This window comes from Macaca nemestrina, chromosome 15 (assembly GCF_043159975.1).
Source record: "Macaca nemestrina isolate mMacNem1 chromosome 15, mMacNem.hap1, whole genome shotgun sequence".
Taxonomy (NCBI): Eukaryota; Metazoa; Chordata; class Mammalia; order Primates; family Cercopithecidae; genus Macaca; species Macaca nemestrina.
Window position 1 is genome coordinate 35,050,028 of NC_092139.1, and position 21,470 is coordinate 35,071,497.

The following is a 21,470-nucleotide window of genomic DNA, read 5'->3' on the forward strand; positions in this document are numbered from 1 at the left end:
GTGGAGACTTTAAATGCTAATGAGACATGCAATGTGTTTACTAGCATGTACAACCACAGAACATTCATGGCCAAAGTGACCACCTAAAACATGATTGTAAGTGACACTCACTCATGCCCCTTCACAAATAATCATGTAAGATTCTCATAAAGAGGGTCACCCGGCACCAGCTGCTGCTGGCTCATTCTTTCAGAGTGTACTGTCTCTTTAAATAAACACTGCTACTGCTATTTTTCGCCTGATGCTGTTTTCCAGCGGAACCAGCCCACCGGCTGTTTTCCAGCCAGGTCAGCCCACTCCTTTCTAGGAATGTACTCTCTCTCTCTTCAGTAAACTCTGCAACTTAACCTTTGATGTATGTCTCTTGGCTGAAATCTTTCTTCCAAGCAGACAAGAACTGAAGATTCCCGCACTTCCCTGTAATGTGACCATAGGAAATACTGGCATAAGCATGAAACAACAGGAATTTTCCTGTGTCTGCCAGCAGTATATGTTGGCTTAATGGCGTTGGGGCACGATTTGGCAAATTTAGTGAAGTTGAAGAAACACAGAACCTGTCTAACCCTCCAGTTCTATTTGTGGGTATGTGCACTAGTGCATGCATCAGGAGACAGTGAAACTGTCTCTGTTTGGGATAGTGAGAAACTGGAATAACTAAGGTCTCCATCCATCAATAGAAATCACAAATGTAATATGTTGATACAATGGAATACTATACAGTTCTGAAGATGAATGAATTAGAGTTACAGGTAACCAACCTGGATATAACTCAAATGTTGAGTCAAAAAGCAAGGTTGAGAATGATCTGTGTAGCAAAGTGCCATTAATCAGTGCCATTTAGATAGAATTTAGAAACGTGTTTGACTAGACCTAGCATCCCCCACTTTCCCAGCCCAATGACATGTAGCTGCACTCTGGGCAGTGTGTCTTGTGGAGAGGATGGACTATTCTTGACCAGGCTGGCACCTCTTCTCACCCCACCCCGATACCACCACCCCAATACTGCAGCAGGGCTGCCATCCTTGGGTTGTCAGGATATAGGAAGCTGCTGTCAAATAGTGCTTGCTCTTCTTCTTCCTCCAGCTCTAGGTCTTACCTGTGGGGGGAAATGGAGGGTCCTCAAGGCCCGAGGAGAGTGGTGTGAATAGACCCATCTCTCACAGTGAGCTGTCACAGAGGCTGGGACTTTGGCAGCCTTGATGGGGGTTCCTTGAGGCAGGAGGAATATGGGACAAGAACCATGGGAAGAGAAGGAAAGAGCTGAAGAAGAGCTGCAGGAAGGAGAAAACAGAAGGGGAGGGAGAGAAACAGATGCCCTGATTCAGGGATCTTGGAGTGTAGCCATTGACATCCAGGGGTCAGATCTGAAGGCCCAGGCAGGACATGTAACAGTGGCCTGTTTGCCCTTAGTGGGGGCTGTGTCCTCTCTGTGGCATGCCCCCTGCTCTGTCTTTGGTGGGTCATCTCACCTGTGCAATGCCTGGGGCCCCAAAGCAGAAGAAGGGCTGGACTGAGGAGTTCTGTCTCCCATCCATTCCCCACCCTTTCTATCTGCGGTCAGCAAGTTTCCCAGAGTCCCCATGAAGGGCCTTAAATTATTCATCTTTTGTTATATTTGTCTTCTTTAGTGGACTTACCCCCACCTTGCTCCCCTGCCATGTCCCTATAAGGTCGCTAGACCCAAGCAGGGCCAACTTTCTATAGGATTTTCTAACCGAGTCTGTGGTGAATAGGGCTGTCTGGTGTCTGAAGTTGCCCGATAAGGGGCCCAGGCACTGTGGGCTGCCGTGCTCCTCGTCATGGGGAGTGTAGTGACTACAATTTACTGTCAGAATTGCATGACAATCACCTAATGAAATAATGTAACCGCAATAATTATTTAGGGCTTCTTACATGCCAGGTGCAGTTAATGCTGCACATATACCAATGCATTTTAGCCTTGAAACTACCTAATACGGGAGACACGCATGTTATTATCAGTTTACAGACAAGGAAACTGAGAGAAACAAACTCACCCAAGAGGTAGGTAGGAGAACTGGAATTTGAACCTGCACGGCCAGATTTCCCAGACTGTGTACTTCATCTTTGCCATGTACGCAGTTCAGATGCTTACGGCGTCTAATACAGGCCAGGCATTCTGCTTGGTGTTTGCTGTTGTTGTGCCAAGTCTAGCACGCTCCTGCCTCAGGACCTTTGCATTTGCTGTTCCTTGTACTTTTCGGCTCTTCCCCTGGGTATCTGCAGGCCTCCCTTTCTCACTTCCTTCAGGTGTCAGCTCAAATGTCACTTTATCAGGAGGCCTCTTCTGTCCACCCTGCATAAAACAGTGTCACTTCTCCTTTGCTCTGGCAACTTCCTTCCCCCATGTCCTGCGTTGTGAAGGCCCTCAGCACTCAGTATATCTAGGGTTACTTGCTCATTGTCTGTCTTCTCTCAGGAGGAGGTAAGCTCTGAGACAGCAGACTTCTGTTTCATTCTCAGCACACTGATTAGGGCCTGGCAGAGTCAGGTTTCAACCACGTTTCAGGATTGAATGAGGGTGGCTACAATAGTGGACCGTTAGCTTCCTGTCCCCAGCGAGCTCAAATTCTAGTAGGGACAACTAGCAACCATCAAGGAAGCAGACACACAAACCCACACACATACACACACACACAGACACGCACACATGCACACACTCATGCACACACGCACACACGTGCACACACAGGCACACACATGCACACACACAGACACACACACGCACACCCACACCCACATAGGTGAACACACACACGCACGTGTGCTCACACCCACACACCCACACACGTTTTCAGGTAGCAGTAAGTACTATGAAGAAAACTTAAGTGGCGTGGGGGAATGAGAGTGATGGAGGTGCTTTTATGGATAGAGTGGTCCAGAGAGGCCTCTTGAAGGTAAGCAGAGACTTGAATGAATTAGGGAGCTTTGTGTGGTCAAAGCCCAGAGAGGTGCTGGAGCAGAGTCAGCTTACGGGATCTGGGGAGATGAGGTCAGAGGGGGCGGCAGGGATCAGCTCACGCAGGGCCGTGCAGGGCGAGGGGGCTTGCAGGGGCAGATGGGACCCACCTCCAGTTAGTGGAGAACCAGCTCCATGCTTTTCTGCTGTTTAGCTTCCTGTGGCTGCTGAAACAGATCACTGCAAACCTGATAATTTAAAACAACAGAAATTTATTTTCTCATAGTTCTGAAGTCCTGAAGTCTGAAATAAAGGTATTGGCAGGACCACGCTTCCTCCGGAGGCTCCAGGGGGAGAATTTCTTCCTCGATTCTTCCAGCTTCTGGTGGCTGCTGGCATTCCTTAACCTGTGGTCACATCGCTCCAAACTCTGCCTCTGTGGTCACACTGCTTTCTCTTCTTCTTCATCGAAGCTCCTTCTGTATCTTTCTTGTAAGGATACTTAACGTCTCTTTTAGGGCTCACTTAGATAATCCAGGCTAAACCCCACCCCTATCTCAAGATTCTTAATTTAATCACACCTGCATAGTGTTTTCTTTTTTTTCCTTTTTAACATACAAGGTAACAGTCACAGGTTCCAGAGATTAGGACATGGATATCTTTGGGGTGGGGGTTATATTCAGCCTACCTTCCCTACCCTCTCTAATGTCTGGTAATTCAATGATTTATTCCATTCTCAGACTAAATTATTGTTCTCTCTGGCTTAGTTCAAGCTGTTTTTCTGTTTGTTGTAATGAAAAACATCTAGACTCATCTACTTCCCGCTATAGTGCTAATAAATGTTTGCCTGGAAAGAGAAAAGGGAATTTACATGTATGGAGTGCATGCAGTGCATACAGCACATAGTCAGCCCTCAGTAAATGCAGAATTGAATTGGTTCTTTTTTTTTTCTTTTTTTGAGATGGAGTTTTGCCCTTGTTGCCCAGGCTGGAGTGCAATGGCGCTATCTCAGCTCACTGCAGCCTCTGCCTCCCAGTTCAAGTGATTCTCCTGCCCCATCCTCCCAAGTAGCTGAGATTACAGGTGCCCGCCACCATGCCTGGATAATTTTTTGTATTTTTAGTAGAGACGGGGTTTCACCATGTTGGCCAGGCTGGTCTCAAACTCCTGAACTGAGGTGATCCACCTGTCTCGGCCTCCCAAAGTGCTGGGATTACAGGCATAAGCCACCGTGCCTGGCCTTGAGTTGGTTCTTACACAATGCAGAAAAGTCCACATTAGTATCCTGGATGTTCTGTGACGTGAAGAGACTCTGATTAGTCACTAAGGGTGCACAGGGAGGGGGCAGAGGCCTCGGGGTTAAAGGCAGGTGTGTCTGACTCCTGGGCATACACACTCTTCCCCATGTCAGGGCTTCTCAGTCCACTAGATGGTGGTAGCACCCCCCAGGTTGTGCCAACCAAAAACATCTCTAGACATTGCCAAAAGTCCCATGGGGACAAAATCACTCTTCTTGGGAACTACTGCCCCACATCATGCTGCCCTAGGGGAGGTGATGATGGGAAGAAGTGTTGGCCAGCTAGCTGGGCATTAAACTCAGGTGTACCACAGGGCAGGTGAGAGGCTGCCTGTATGCCGCTGTGGCGGAGATAACTGGTTATCTCCTGATTTCTACCATCCGGTTTTTCTAGTGAAAACTTGCAGCCGGACGCATTGCTGCCAGAAATAAAGACTACATTTCCCAGCCTTTCTTGCAGCTAGGTTGTGACCATGTGACCCCATTCCAGCCAAGTAGAGGTAAGTGAGGTGGCCAAGTTCCTGACTGTGCCCTTAAAGGGGAGGGTCCTGCTCCCCTTCCCTGCCTTCTTCTCCAGTCTGGCTGCCTAGAAGGTGGACCTGGTAGCAACGAGATCAATGAATCCTGGGTCTCAAAACCAGGGAGTCTCTGTATTGCTTGGCCTGCTGATGGTCAACTTTCTGGTTGATTTCCACTGGTTTAAGCAACTATTTAAGAGCTTTGTTATATTTGTTGAACCTGCATTCTAATATTACACCCACCCAAGCCAGCCATGAGGGGGATGGAAGGAAGGCAGGAAGGGGTGGGGAGAAGGGTGTAGATGGAGGAGCACAGATGGTCTGGCTGGTTGAGCTCAGAGATGCTTAGGGACACCTCCTGGGAAGAAGACTCTGAGTTGGATGTTGGAGGCCAAGAAGGATGTGGTGAGGTGGGGAAAGGGGCAGAGCTCACCAGAAAGGGCTTCAGCAGGGGCAAGGGTGTTGAGGAGAGACTGAGCCAGAGACTGAAAAGCAAGGAGGTCTTGAACAGGCCAAAAGGAGAAAGGGAGACACTTTAGAGGGAAGCCCAGTGCAAAGAGGGGAATTTCACTGGGTGGACCAAAACCAGATGTAGGGATCTAGGAGTTCGTCATGAGGCCTGAGGGCATCTGGAGGCTGGGACTGGAGGTAGGGAAATGGTTGAGGAGCCCTGGCTCCTCTCCGACTCAGAGGATCCCCAGTCTTGGGCTGACCCCTCACTCTTGACCCTTGCTCCATGCTAAGGTGTTCATGGCTTCTGCTGGGTCTGTGGTCTTGACATCTTCTTGCCCAGGGCTCCTCCGAGAGGTAGCCAGAGCCAGGAGGAGTGCAGCCAATGTAATTGCCTTCAGCCCCAGGACCACAGGTGCAAACACAACCAGGAGGCCTGGTAGGCACAGGAGAGAGCTCAGGCGGGACCCATGGTGAGGGCCCCACAGCCCACACCTCAGTGCTGCCCATGGGCAAGGTCACATCCTGCTGCTGTATAACCTCTGGAGCTGTATCCTTTCTACATTGAAAGACGAGATCAAAGACCATCCTTACCTCTGCCCTGGGCCCAGAGAAGGGTTGCCCAATATTCTACCTGCACCTGTAATCATCTCAATCACACCCCTAACCTCTGCTCTTCCTGATTGCCTAATGCAATCCTCAAGGTAATCCTACAGTGTAGGATAGTGATCCAATTTTTATAGATAAGGAGACAGACCCAGAGTGGGGAAATGATTTTCTCAGCGCCACACGTGTTAAAGAAGTCACGGGACCCAGGCAGTCTGGCCCCCATGAATGGTAGGAGCAGGGCCGAGCATCGGGAAGGCAAATCTGACCACGTCTATCACAAGCTCCCACCAGATACTGAGAGCCCTCGAATGTTAACAGGAGATGTGCCAGGCACAATTCTGGACACTTGGCATGTGTGATCTCATTGAGTGCACACACAACCCCATGAAGTAGGCTCTCTGATTCTTGTCCTCTCCTCCCTAGTTCATAGAGTCAGATACCAGATTCAAGGGGCAAGAACCTGCCCATCATATTAGGAAGGGGCTCCACCCAGGAGGCTTAGCTACAAAGCCATGTTCTCCAGTGTTGCTGTGCATAGCCTCACAGCCCTACACTCAGATTCACAGGGAGCTCACCGCCTCTCAAGCAAAATTTCCCACTAAACAGTTACATGGCCCTGGCTATGAGAAAGTTCGTTATAACTGAGCTGTTATAACATGGTTCTCTGGGGTCCTAGTTCTGCAGTTGAGATGAAGTCCTGGGAGCTTTCTTGGTGGCAGATTAGCCCCAGGAGTCTGGGACTGCTCCCTTCCCATGACCAAGCCATTCATGGCCCCCTTGCCTGTGGGGGACTCATTGACTCCACTGAGGTGGGTACACTCACCTGTTGGAGACATCTCAGTTGCATGTTCACTGGTGAATTCTGCCTCTTGGGAAGAGGTAGATTTTGCTGCAAGGGAGAGAGGCTTTCTCATACTTCCCTTTATCTCCCACCACTTCCTAAGTCCTAGGAGCTGGGGTCTCTGGGATGAGTCTGCCAGTTTCTACCTGGGTGCGGGCTAGAAGTCAAACCCTGCAGCTAGGAAGGACAAAGTTAGACTTTCTACTGGAGCACCTTTAGAGTATGGACATGTCTAATTCATTTCAGTGTCTCCAGTACTTAGTACAGTGCAGGACACTCAACAGGCATGTAGTAGATGTTTGTTGAATTATTATTGTTACTATTATTTTTTGAGATGGAGTTTTGCTCTTGTTGCCCAGGATGGAGTACAATGGTGCTGTGATCTTGGCTCACCGCAACCTCCGCCTCCCAGGTTCAAGCGATTCTCCTGCCTCAGCCTCCCAAGTATCTGGGATTACAGGCATGCACCACCATGCCTGACTAATTTTGTACTTTTAGTAGAGACGGGGTTTCACCATGTTAGTCAGGTTGGTCTTGAACTCCTGACTCAGGTGATCTACCCACCTTGACCTACCAAAGTGCTGGGAGGTCAGGAGTGAGCTATGGCACCTGGCTGATGTTTGTTGAATTGTTAATGATCTATACAGAGTTCTGTGGCAACCAGAATGGGGAGAAATTAACTCTGCTTGAGAGGAGAAGGTTTTACAGAGGAGGGGCCATTTGTGCTGGGCCTTGAAGGATGAGTAGGAGTTTTCAGAGAAAAGGAGAAAGCATTCCAGGTAGAGGGAAAAACTTATGTAAAGACATGGAGGCTTGGAAGAACTGACTTGTTCGGGACATGTAGAAAAATTCCTCATGAATACCTGCTCCTCTCCCCCGACAACTCCAAAACCAATTGTCTCACCTTTCACTTTGAGCCTGGTGCCCTGTCCAGACAGGTATTGCCTGTTGGGTTTCCTCTGAAACTTTACACAGTAATAGGTGCCTGCATCCTCACTGGAGACGTTTTGCAGAAGAATGCTGAAGTCATTGTTGGAGGCCCGCACTGCTGTCGCCTTGGGTTGGGAGATGCCTCCAAAGTTGTAAATGGCCTCCCGGCTCACACCAGCTCCCTGGAACCACCTGATGGGTCCGGGGGGACCGTCTCCAAGCACTGTGCAGTTCAGAAAGACCGTGCCTCCAGTGGTCCCCAACACCAATTCCTGGGGCTGGATGATCCACAGGTCTGGTTCAGGGTCCCCAGCTCCTGAAGCCAAAGAGGAGGTCCTTGTTGGATTCCATCTCCTCTTCCATCGTTCACTCATTTCCTCCCTGGTGTGTTCCCTCCCTTCCTTCTTTCCAGATTTCTTCACTTGGCCACTCCCTGCTGCTTTCTTTATTACTCACCAGTTGACTCGTTCAGTAAAAAAGCTCTGAGTACCTACTACATACCAATGGTAGGACTGGGGAACATGAAACTCAGGAAGACACACAAGTGCCCAGCCCTGAAGCCATTCTCTGTCTTCCAGTGGAGATGGTCAAAAAATTGCCCAGAGGTGGAAACCCAGAAGACAGCAGGACTACAGAGGAACCATTATGGCTTGGAAGAAGCCAGTGAAGCCTTCCTGAATCTGGCATCAAGTTAAAATGAACTCCCACGTACAGATACTCTCCATGTCACCAGTTTATGGGGTGGTTCCACAAGCATCCATTCTATTTAATCACCCAAATGACTCTTTTTTTTTTTTTTTTTTTTTTTTTGAGACGGAGTCTTGCTGTGTCACCCAGGCTGGAGTGCAATGGCCAGATCTCGGCTCACTGCAAGCTCCGCCTCCCGGGTTCACGCCATTCTCCTGCCTCAGCCTCCCGAGTAGCTGGGACTACAGGCACCCGCCACCTCGCCAGGCTAGTTTTTTTTTGTATTTTTTATTAGAGACGGGGTTTCACCGTGTTAGCCAGGATGGTCTCGATCTCCTGACCTCGTGATCCGCCCGTCTCGGCCTCCCAAAGTGCTGGGATTACAGGCTTGAGCCACCGCTCCCGGCCAACCCAAATGACTCTTGAAGTACAAATTGTATTGCCTGTTTTTCAAGCATAGCACTTGAGGCATGTAGAGCCAGGGTAACTGACTTAAGAAGGAACTGCTATTCAATGACAGGCCCAGGATTCGGGTATTCAGGTCACCATAGGTGGACTTACAGATGCCATGATTGATTACTTGGGGAGTGTGGTAGATGACATGATCAGCCTCAGGTTTTGACTCTGTGCTTACAATAGGGTACATCCACACTCTTACCTTGGCTGCATGGTGGAAGAGTATTCTTCCTTGTCCCTTGACGTGGAGCTGAGCCACGTGACTTGCTTTAGCCAATGGGCTGTTAGCAGACATAATGTGAGTAGATGCTTGAGGTGTACTTGAAGAGTTGGGACTGGGCTTCTGCTTCTGCCATCTCTATGAGAAAAACATGCCCCACGCAGTTGCTACCTCTCCAGCCTGGGCTCTGGCATGAGACATGAGGAGTGGAACCACCCAGCCACATGTAAATGTGCATACAAATATGTATTGTTGTATGCTGCTGCAATTTTGTGTGATACAGCATGATACAGTGGATAAAAGTGACTGTGCAGGGAAATAGACCCGAGCAAATGTGTGGTCTGCAGGGCCTGATACTCACCCTTCACAAGCACTGAGGTGCCTTCATCCGATTTCATTTCTGAATATTCACTCAAACCATCAAACCTCACACAGTGGTAGGTTCCAGTATGCTCCTTGGTGACATTGTGGATATAGATGGAATAATCGCAATTCAATGGTTCTGATGTCCGTTGGATCATGGGGATCACCCCGGGGAAGGAGCCACGTTTAAAGTTATAAATTTCTTGTTGGTCCTTAGTGCTCACCTTGACCCATTTTATCATACCATCGGCGCAGGAGCTGACCACCATACACCTCAGTAGGAGTGTCTCGCCTTCTGCCACCAGCATGGGGCCCTCGGGCTGTAACACCTGCCCGTCATTCCTGCTGCTCTGCCCAGAGGCATCTACAAAAGAGGAAGAAAGACCTTGCACTGGGCAGGAAGGACTTGGAGCACTAAATGACAAGCTTAAAACAATCAAACCATCATCTGGCCAAGAACAATGGCCCAGGACAAGACAGGAGTGTCATTAGAGAGGGAAGGGAAAGAGGGGACAAAATGGCTGGCTGCAGAGAGAGAACTGAGCTATGCAATGGAAAAACCTACAAAGAATAAATAACACTCAAGTGCTCACCATGTGTTGGCTCCTGCATGCATGATGTCACTTATTCTTCACAATGCTCCCGTAAGGTAAACGGCATTATTCCCATTTTTCGACAGAGGAAACTGAGGGCCCAGAAAGGTTAGGCAGCTGTCCCAGGATCATCTGCTAGGATTGTGTCTCCCAAATGCACATGTTGATGTCCTAACCTCCAGTACCTCAGAATGTGACGTATTTGGAGATAGGGTCTTTAAGGAGGTAATTCAGTTAAAATGAGGTCATTGGGGTTGGGCCTTAATCTCATCCAACTGGTGTCCTTATAAGGAGAGGAAAGTTAGACACACACATATGGGGTAAGACCATGTGAAGATACAGGGAGAAGGCGGCCATCTATAGGCTGAGGAGAGAGGCCTCAGACAAACCAGCCCTGTAGACATCTTGATCTCAGTTTCCAGCCTCCAGAATTGTGAGAAATTACATTTACATAGTTCAAGTCACCCATGCCATCTACTTCATTATGGAAGCTCTGGAAGACTCATACATTACCCATTAGGAGAGTGACAGGCTTGATTCAAGCCCTGTCAGCCTGTTTCTGGAGCTCTGGCTGTTAATCTTCAAATGCCACCCTTCAGAGACGTAGGTTTGTGTGTTGCGGGGTTCAGTGTAAATACCCTTCCTGCCTCCTGTGAATTCTTCAGCAGACTGCAGTTCATGTTAATGTGTTGTGAAGTGAGTCTATTTTGAAGACAGGTTGAACTGTTGAGTTTGTCCTCAAAGTGCATACAGAGAAAGAGGGCTGAGGCCTCCCATGGGTGTTCTGGGTCAACAACATCATCACATGTACTCCTTCTAACAATTCTGTGAGGTAGATGCTGTTATAATCTCAGTTTAAAAACTTTTCCGTTTATTATTTATTTTTAATTTTTTTTTTTGTAGTGATGGGTACTCACTATGTTGCCCAGGCTGGTCTCAAACTCCTGTGCTCGAGTGATTCCTTCCCCTTGGCTTCCCAAAGTGCTGGAATTACAGGTGTGAGCCACCATGCCCAGCCTATAATCTCCATTTTTGAGATGAGAAAGAAAACGAATGCTCACAGTGGTAAAGAAACATGAGGTGAACCATGCATTCAGTAGATACGATGTCCAGGAGTTGAACTCAGATCAGGTGACTTAAGATTCTGCTCAACTCAAGGTCAGCAGTTTTGTATCCCGAGTTTCCTTTTTGTCTGTATTCCCATCAGCCTTTGTGAATAGCTCAGTCACACTCCACATATTTGTTTGCAGTATATCCTGGTGTTTCTCAGTCGTGAATGAGGCAAGGAGAGTAAGAAGGTGAAGCAAACATTCCCTTCTAAGAGGATCTAGGAAAGAGTTATGGAATTCTAAATTCTATTTCTACCTATCTTCAGCTAGGCATGTGCTGTTAACCACCAAGAAAAACTTTCTCACAATTGTGACGAAGTGATAACCGCATGTTGAATCCTAGGGATTGCTTTTCTCCTTGATGTCCTTAGTTTCAAGAAATTCAGCAACATCCACTCTCAAGCATTATTTGAGCCAGTCAGATCTGTTATCACTAATCCTTCCTGTTGTTTTTTTCCCTGGCCTCGGGGAATTTCCTCACACACATGCACAGAACTGTGCCCATCTCTCAGCACAGGGCTAAGAATGGTGCCTGTTCCCACGAGCCGTACTGGTAAAACCCATGATTGTCAGGGCACTGGGGAAACTCCACAGAAGAGAGTACGCAGCCCAGAAAGATGTGTTCTGGTCCACCCAAGAAATCCTAAAAGCAAGGCCCCAAATGGATTTAAAAAAATAACATTCTATTGTGAGGCTTCTGACACATGTATAACTAGAAGTTATGACATCAGTAGAATAAAGACTGGGAGGGGAGAAATGTGAGTTTACTATTGTAAGTTTCTTTTTTTTTGGTATCCATCACCTGAGTATTTATTATTTCTATGTGTTGGGTACATTTCAGGTCCTCTTTTGTAGCTATTTTGAAGAACATAATACATTGTTATGAATTATAGTCACCCTACTCTGCTATCAAACATTAGAATTTATTCCTTTTATCTAACTGTGTGTTTGTACCCAATCACCAACCTCACTCTTAATCCCTCTCCCTCAGACCCATCACCTTTCCTAGTCTTTGGTATCTGTCATTACACTCTCTACTTTCATGAGATCATTTTTAGCACCTGCATAGTTGTCTTTCTGTGTCTGGCTCCTTCTTTCTTTCTTTCTTTCCTCCCTCCCTTCCTTCCTTCCTTCCTTCCTTCCTTCCTTCCTTCCTTCCTTCCTTCCTTCCTTCCTTCCTTCCTTCCTTCCTCTCTCTCTTTTTCCTTCCTTCCTTCCTTCCTCCCTCCCTCCCTCCCTCCCTCCCTCCCTCCCTTTCTTCCTTCCTTCCTTCCTTCCTTCCTTCCTTCCTTCCTTCCTTCCTTCCTTCCTTCCTTCTTTCCTCCCTTCCTTCCCTCTTATTTTGGAGTGTGATGGCATGATCTTGGCTCACTGCAACCTCCACCTCACAGGTTCAAGCAGTTCTCCTGCCTCAGCCTCCTGAGTAGGGCTTACTTCACTTAACATAATGATCTCCAGTTCTATCCGTGTTGCTGTGAATGACTACATTATGATGATTTTTTAATGGTGGAATAGTATTCCATTGTGGGTGTGCTTGGGGACACCATATATATATATATACATATTTTTTTTCTTTATCAATTCATCCGTTGACTGATGCATAAATTGATTCCATACATCTGCAATTGTGAATATTGCTGCAATAAACATAGAAATGCATGCACTCCTTTGATATATTGATTTCTTTTCCTGTGGATAAATACCTGTTCTAGGATTGCTGGATCATATGGCAGTTCTGTTTTTAGATTTTTGAGAAATCTCCATACTGTTTTCCATAATGGCTGTACTAATTTACGTTCCCACCAATAGCATATAAGAGTTCTCTTTTCTCCTCATCCTCATCTTTTTTTTTCTTTTTTTTTGAGAGGAAGTCTTACTGTGTCACCCAAGCTGGACTTGTCACCCAAGTCTTACTGTGTCGCCCAGTGGCACCATCTTGGCTCACTGCAACCTCCACCTCCTGGAGTCAAGTGATTCTCCTGCCTCAGCCTCCTGAGTAGCTGGGATTACAGGAACATGGCACTACACTCGGCTGATTTTTGTATTTTCAGTAGGGATAAGGTTTCATCATATTGGTCAGGCTGGTCTCGAACCTCTGACCTTAGGTGATCTGCCCGCCTCAGCCTCCCAAAGTGCTGGGATTACAGGCATGAGCCACAGCACCTGGCCTGTTCTTGTTTGTTTGTTTGTTTGTTTGTTTGTGTGTCTTTTTGACAATGGCCATTCTCACTGGGATAAGACGATATCTCATTATGGCTTTGATTTGCATTTCCCTGATGAGTGATGCTGAGCTTTTTATCATATATCTCTTGGCCATTTGTATATCTTCTTTGGGAAATGTTTATTTATTCCTTTCCTTTGCTCATTTTTAATTAGATTCTTTATTTGTTTGTTTGCTTTTTAAACTGTTGTTTGAGTTCCTTATATATTCCAGATATTAGTCCCTTGTCAAATGAGTACTTTGTGAATATTATCTCTCATTCAGGAGGTTGTCTCTTCACTCTGTTGATTATTTTTCTTCAGTGAAGAAGCTTTTTAGTTTAATATAGTCCCATTTGTCTTTTTTTGTCTTTGTTGCCTGTCTTTCTGAAGTCTTACCCACAAAACCTTTGCCTAGAGCAATATCTTGGAGTGTTTTCTGATTTCTTTGTTTTGTTTTTCAGAATTATCTTGTATCTTACTGAGCTTCTTCAGTATTAATATTTTGTGTTCTTTTTCTGGGATTTTGTTCATTTCTTCTTCATTGGGATGTGGTATTGGTATAATAGACAAATGGCATAGAATACATAGACAAATGGTTTAATAGACCAATGGCATAGAATAGAAAACACAGAAATAAATCCATGTATTTACAGCCAATTGATTTTTGGCAAAGGTATCAAGAATATACATTCAATAAATGGTGCTGGAAAAACTGGATATTCATATGCAGAAGAATAAAAGTAGACTGCTATTTCTCACCATATACTAAAATCAACTAAAGATGAATTAAAGATCTACCTGTAGGACCTAAAACTATAAGAACTACTAGAAGAAAACAGGGAAGGCACTCCAGGACACTGGTATAGGTAAAGATTTTATGACTAAGACCTCAAAAGGGTCAGGCAACTAAGACAAAAATAGAAAAATGGGACTATATTAAACTAAAAAGCTTCTTCATAATAAAAGAAACTATCAACAGAGTGAAGAAACAAACTCTTGAATGAGAGAAAATATTTGCAAAGTACTCACTTGACAGGGGACTAATCTAATATCCAAAATATACAGGAAACTCAAATAACTCAACAGTTAAAAAAATCTCATTAAAAAGTTGGCAAAGGAAATGAATCAACATTTCTCAAAAGACATACAAATGGCCAACAGGCACATGAAAAAAATGCTCAACATCACTAATCATCAGGGAAATGCAAATCAAAACCACAATGAGATATCATCTTACCCCAGTTGGAATGACTATTAAAAAGGCAACAATAAAAAAAAACAAAATAAAATAAAAAAACCACCACAAATATATGCTGGTAAGGTTGCAAAGAAAAGGAAACTTTATACATGGTTGGTGGGAATGTAAATTAGGACAGCCACTATGAAAAACAGTATGGAGATTTCTCAAAAATCTAAAAGTAGAACTGCCATATCAACCAGCAATACCACTACTGGATGGCCAGTATGGAATACTATTTGGCTATAAAAACAAATGAAATTCTGTCATTTGCTGCAACATGAATGAAGGTGGAGTTCATTATGTTAAGTGAAATAAGCCAGGCACAGAAAGACAAACATCACATGTTTTCACTCATACGTGGGAGCTAAAAAAATTGATCTCATGAAGGTAGAGGGTAGAATGATACTTACCAGATGTGGGGAAGAGTGAGTGTAGGGAGAGGGGGATGAGAGAGATTTGTTAATGGGTACAAACATACAGTTAGATAGAAGGAATAATATCCTGCCATTTGATATCAGAGTATGGTAACTATAGTTAACAACAATGTATTGTACATTTTAAAATAGCTGCAAGAGAGGACTTAAAATGTTCCTAACACAGATAAATGAAAAATACATGAGGTGATGGATATCCCAAATACCTGGACTCGTTTATTACACATCCTATGCATGTAACAAAGTATTACATGAACCCCATAAATATATACAAATGTTATGTATCGATTAAAAAAAGAGAAATTAGAAAGTATTTTGAACTGAATGAAAATGAAAACATAATATAAAAATTTGCGGGATCCCATTAAAGCAAGGGGAAATTTGTAGTATTAAATGCCTATATTTGGAAAGAAGAAAGGACTTAAATAAATTACCCACTTTCCACTTTAAGAAACTACAAAAAAGGCCAATAAACTAAACCCAAAGTAGTGAAAGAAAGGAAATCATCACGCTCTAAATGAAACTCTATACAGAACACACACACACACACGCAGACACACACACACACAGAAAAAAATCAATGAGAAGAAGAAAATATTTGAGAAGATCACTAAAGTTGATAAATCGCTAGTCAGATTGAACAGAGGGGACACACACAGAAAGAATCTAAATTATTAAAATAAGGAATCAGATTGGTGATACTACTACAGATTTTACTCTTATTAATATAATAATAAGGGAATATTATGGAAAACTTCAAGTTATGTATATTTGACAAATTAGGTAACATGAACAAATTCCTTGAAAAAGATACACTGCCAAAGCTTTCTCAAGAAGAAAAAGATAACCTGGTTAGCCCTATTATTTATTAAAATGTTTAATCTGTTGTTAAAAATCTTCCCGGAAATAAAGCTCCAATCTTAGAAAGTTTCATTCGTGAATTTTCCATATCTTTTTTCTTTTTTTTTTTTGGAGACAGAGCCTCACTCTGTCACCCAGGCTGGAGTATGGGGGCATGATCTTGGCTCACTTCAATCTCTGCCTCCCAGGTTCAAGCGATTCTCCCGCCTCAGCCTCCTGAGTAGCTGCGATTATAAGCATGCACCACCATGCCTGGCTAATTTTTATATTTTTGGTAGAGGCAGGGTTTCCCCATGTTAGCCAGGCTGGTCTTGAACTCCTGGCCTCAAGTGATCTGCCTGCCTCAGCCTCCCAAAGTTCTGGGATTACAGACATGAGTCACCATGCCTGGCCAAATGTTCCGTATATTTAAGAAAGAAATAATATAAATTTTATGCAAAACTTCTAGAAAAATTGAGAAAAGGAGTATACTTTTCTAACTGTTCTATGAGTCCCTGTGTTATCTTGAAACCGAACCCTTTTCCTTATGAGGAAAGAAAACCAATCTCTCTCATGAACATAGATAAAAAATTTTAAACAGCATTTTAGTAAACTGAATTCAGCAATCAGCAATATTTAGAAAGTCTAATACATTATGATCAAGTTGAGCTTATCCCTGGAATATAAAGTTGGTTTAACATTCAAAAATCAATCAATGTAATTTACCATATAACTAAACACACACACACACGCATATGCATGCACTCATATAATCATCTCAACAGATGCAGAAAAAGCAGTTTTCAAAATTGAACATGGATTCCTAATAATAACTCTCAGCAAACTAGGAAGATAAGGAAGCTTTTTCAAGTTGATAAGGGGCACCTGTGAAAACCCTACAACAACTATATCAAGCTTAGTGGTGCAAAAAATGAATGTTTTCCCTGCTGATCAGGAACTAGACAAGGAAGCCTGTTTTTACCATTTCTATTCATTATTGTAGGGTAGGTACTAACCGTGCTAAAAGGTAGTAGGAAATAAAAGACATCCAGATTTGAAAGAAAAAATAAAATTATCTTTATGTGCAGATGACATAATTAAAATTGCAATGAAAATTTCTTAAAAAGGCTACTAGACCTAATAAATGAGTTTAGCAAGGTTGACGATAAAAGATCAATGTACAAAATGATATGTATTACTATATACTAGCAATAAACCATTTGAAATTGGAATTTAAAAATTTCCAGTCATCAATATTATAAAAAATAAAAAATATTTAGCCAAAAATGTGAAGAAACTGCAAACTGAAAACTTACAAGACATTACTAAGAGAGAGAGAGAAAAAATAATCCAGCCTAAATAAATAGAGAGGTACACACTGTTCATATGTTGGAAGATTCAATATTGCTTAGATGTCAATTCTCTTAAGTTGATATATAACTCAATGCCATTCCTATTCAAATCCTAGCAGGCTTCACTTTAGAACTGATATACTAAATCTAAAATTTATAGAATAGCCAAAACAATTTGAAAGAGAATAAAGTTAGAAAGCTAACACCACCTGCTTTCAAGACTTGGATAATGTTACAGTGATCAAGACAGTGTGGTATTGCAGAAAGATAGATAAACATACCAGTGGAACTGAATAGAGAGTCTAGAAATAGTCCATGCAAATAGAGGCAACTGATTTTTTAAAAAGAGATGAGGTCTCACCATGTTGTCCAGGCTGGAGTGCAGGGCTATTCTGGGTGTGATCATCATAGCACACTGCAGCCTCAAACTGCTAGTCTCAAGCAATCCTCCTGAGTAGCTAGGAGTACAGGTGCATGCCATGGCTCCTAACTATAATTATCTGACATTTGACAAAGGTGCAAAGACAATTCAATGGAGAATGGGGAGTTTTTTCAACAATGGTGCAAGAACCATTGGAAATACATGTGCAAACAAATGAACTTTGGTTTATACCTCAAACTATATAAAAATTAACTCAAAATAGATCATATAACTAAACATAAAATGTTAAACTACACAAATTCTAGCTGCAAACATGGAAAAAAACTTTGTAACTTTGGGCTAGGCAAAGATTTCTTAGATGTAACACCAAAATCATGATCCATTAAAGACAAATTGATGAATTAGACTTCATAAAAATTAAGAACTCCTGCTGTTCAGAAAACACTTGTAAAAGAATAAAAAGACAAGTCACAGAGTAGGAGAAAAATCTTTGCAAAGCATATATCTGGCAAAATATTTGTATCCATAATATATAAAGAACTCTCAAAACTCAATAATAAGAAACACACTTAAAAAATGGGAGTCGAATAGACACTTCACCAAAAAGGGATGCATAATGTAAAAAATGTTCAGCATCATTACAAGTCAGGGAGTTAAAATCACAGTGAGAGGTTGGTAATCCCAGGACTTTGGGAGGCTGAGGCAGGTAGATCACTGGATCCCAGGAGTTCAAGACCAGCCTGGGCAATATGGTGAAACTTTGTCTCTACCAAAACAAAAAAAACCAACCAACCAACCAGCCAACCAACCAACCACCAAAATTAGCTGGGCGTAGTGACATGTGCTTGTAGTCACAGTTACTTGGTAGGCTAAGGTGGGAGGATCGCTTGAGCCAGGAAGATGGAGGTTGCAGTGAGCCGAGATCAAGCCACTGCACTCCAGCCTGGGCAACAGAGTGAGACCCTGTCTCAAAAAAAAAAAAAAAAAATCACAGTAAGATATTACTATATACCCATTAGAATGACTAAAATTAAAAAGATTGACCATAATAAGTGTTGGTGAGGATATGTAGGAACTGCCATCCTCCTACATTGCTGATGAGAATGTAAAATGGTACAACTCCTTTGAAAAACAGTTTGGCAGGATCTGAAAAACTTAAACATACGGCAACCATATGATCCAGTCATTTTATTCTCAGATATTTCCCTAAGAGAAATGAAAGCATATATCCACACAAAGACTTGTACATGAATATTCATAGATGCTTTATTTATAATAGCCCTAAACTGCAAACAACCCGAATGTCTGTCTGCAGGTGAATGGGAAAGGGTTTATCCATACAATGGATAGACATGAGAAGAAATGAACTACTGACATATGCGACAACATGAATGAATCTCAAAATAATTATATTGAGTAAAAGAAGCCAACCAAAAAAGAGTACAACTGTGTGATCCTTGTTATATAACATTCTAAAAAATGCAAACTATAGTGACAGAACACAGATCCATGTTTGCTTTGGAGACTAGGAGGAGTGGCAAGGACGAATCACAAGGAAAGTTTTGGGTTCTGGATACATTCATGATGCTGATTTTGGTGATGATTTCACAAGTGTGAAATATACCCAACACTCACAAACAAAACTTACAAAATTGTCTACTTTATATATGTATGGTTTAATGTAGTCAATTACATTCAATAGAGCTGTTAAAAATAAATTATTTGTAAAGATGAAGCCTGTGTGTGTGAGGAGAAAGAAGCAATGGAAGAGAGGAAGAAGGAAGGACTCAGGAAGTCTTATCTCAGCTGGGAGTGAGTCTGGGGAAGTGAACACCAGGGAAGAAGCTGGAGCCTGGACTCAGTCCTGGTGCCCACACCCCTTCCCTCCCTCTCCCCTTCTGAGTCTCCTTCCGTGTTGTCACTTGGGCTTTAGGAGGTGTCCTAGGAGGTTTGCCTCTGCCTTGTTGGTGGAGCTGGACCAACCCTGGGCTTCCTTCTTTTCTATTTTCCATCTGCATCCTCTGCATTTCATGGTTCCTGTACAGGGGCTCCCTTTAAAAGCCTTATAGAAAATTTGTTAGCCCCAGTCTCCTCTACTACAAAATAGGGGCACTCATAGGACCTTTCTCTAGGGCTGCTGTGAGTATTCAATAGAAAAGTGGTGAGGCTCAACCCTGGGCCAGCTGCGTAATTTGTGAGGCCAAGTGCAAAACGGGAATGCAGGTCCCTTGTTCAAAAACTGTTGAGCAACACAGCAGAGCATTCAACCAAGCATGGGGCCTTTCTAAGCAGGGGGGTCTGTGCCTCTATATAGAGGGCACACCCATGAACCAGCCCTGACTCAGCTTGAGATGCAGCTGGACTCAAACCTTCCATCTGACTGGTTTAAGCAACTTCTCTTATTTTCCATCTATTCTCTTCCAGCAATCATTGGGAATATTTTTTATTCTGGGGTAGTTTAGATTTCTGATTTCCTAGTCTAGTGCCTAAAACAGCAGACACTCAAAAGTACTTGTGGAATGAGAACTAGGAATTACGATTCATATCTTACAATTGAGGAAATCACCTCAGAGAAGTGAAGTGGTGTCTCGAGTCATATGGCCAATGAGTAAGGGAGCACCCAGGTCTGACCCCTCACCTGGGTTCTGCCAGGATCTCTCCTGGGGATGGCCACCCTGGAGGACCAAATATGTGATAGACACAATCTAGATCTCAGTAGAGCCTGGAGCAGGGGCCCAGATGGGCAGGAGATGGAATGAGCCCACTGAGAGCCAAGTATTCCTGCCTGGTAGATCAGACGGTTCTGGACTCGGAGACTGAGCTATATATTCAGGGGTCTCAAGACTCAGGAGCTAACCTGGCCTGCCCCTGAGTTAAAGGAGACATGGGAATGATAATAATAATCGCCAACAGTTACCAAATCTTTGTTATGCCAGGCTCTTATGGGCATAATCTTGTTAAATTCTCCTAAGAAAGTCACAAGGTGAGTCCTATTTTAGCTCCATTGTACAATTGGAAAAATTGAGGCTCAGAAAGAAGTTATTTAAACTGGTTAGTGGTGAGGTTTGAGCCCACTGCGTCTTAAGCTGAGCCAGGACTGGTTCCTGGCTGTGCCATTTATACAGTTGCACAGGGCCCTGTGCTTAGAAGGATCCCATGCTTAGTTTAATGCTCTGCTGTGTTGCTCAATACTTTTTGAACAGAAGACCACAGTTTTCATTTTGCAATGGGTCTCATAAACAATGCAGCTGGCCCAGGGCTGAACCTCACCACTTTTCTATTTAATACTCACAGTAGCCCTAGAGGAAGGGCCCTCGAGTGTCCCTGTTTTGTAGAAAAGTCTCCTGGGGCTAAAAGAGCTGCAGCATCTGACGTGGGCATAGGAGCATCCAAGCTGGAAGCCAGTGGGTGTGAGCGCAGAGCCTGGGAGCTTATCACTTCACTACGCTGCTTCTTGGGACGCTGGGTCTGCCCTCTGCCGGAGACAGGCAAATTTTCAGTGTCCCCCTCTTTACTCTCTCTTCATTGGGGTCAAGTTTCTCCAGGCATGCCAGAGCACTTAGCACCCCTCTAGGGACTGATCAGCCAGGAGTGGACCCTGTTCTGTCCTAGATTCCACTTACCTGAGGGGACAAGGACCAGTACCAGCAGCAAGAAGCAGGGAGACAAGCAGGCCAGGCAGGCGGGGGCAAGCATCATGGAGCACATGGCATCTTCTGTGGTGCCCGATACTTGGGGCTCCTCTGCTCTTTGGTGAGTGTTGGAGTCTGAGGTGGGGCCCATGGACAAGGCAGTTTCTGTGTCTCTTGGCCACAGCTGTTTAGGGAAGTGTTTTCATTGCAGCAACACAAGGCTGTTGGTGCAATAGGAAGGAGCCCTGTCAAAGGGTTTCCTGCTTTTTTGTCTGGGCTGTGGTTCCTGTAATCACTGTGCTAAAACCTTGATGACCCCTTGCCATAGGCTCCATCCTAGGTGCCCGGGAGGGAGGTGGGCAGTGAGGTCATAGGATGCACTCTGGAATCAGCTGGAC

The 21,470-nt window shown here is 44.1% G+C and overlaps 1 protein-coding gene across 8 annotated transcripts; it reads right to left on the reverse strand.

The window, feature by feature from the left end:
* On the reverse strand, positions 1–21,262 carry LOC105496104 (signal regulatory protein beta 2). 8 transcript variants are annotated; one of them, XR_011613469.1, is made up of 6 exons: positions 21,064–21,260; positions 9,287–9,652; positions 7,537–7,878; positions 6,615–6,680; positions 2,016–3,165; positions 1–1,271 (listed from the first exon to the last, which is right to left on the reverse strand). XR_011613469.1 is itself a non-coding variant. In XM_011766207.2 (5 exons), the coding sequence occupies exons 1-5, from the start codon at positions 21,221–21,223 to the stop codon at positions 3,155–3,157; spliced, it is 945 nt and encodes a 314-aa protein (XP_011764509.1). In that variant the 5' UTR covers positions 21,224–21,260; the 3' UTR covers positions 1–3,154. The 8 variants fall into 8 exon arrangements, 7 of the variants coding, with proteins under 7 accessions (XP_011764509.1, XP_011764508.1, XP_011764507.1 ...); XM_011766207.2 differs by having other exon boundaries at positions 1–3,165; XM_011766206.2 differs by lacking the exons at positions 1–1,271; positions 2,016–3,165 and adding an exon at positions 3,176–3,764.
* Positions 21,263–21,470: the final 208 nt, after the last annotated feature.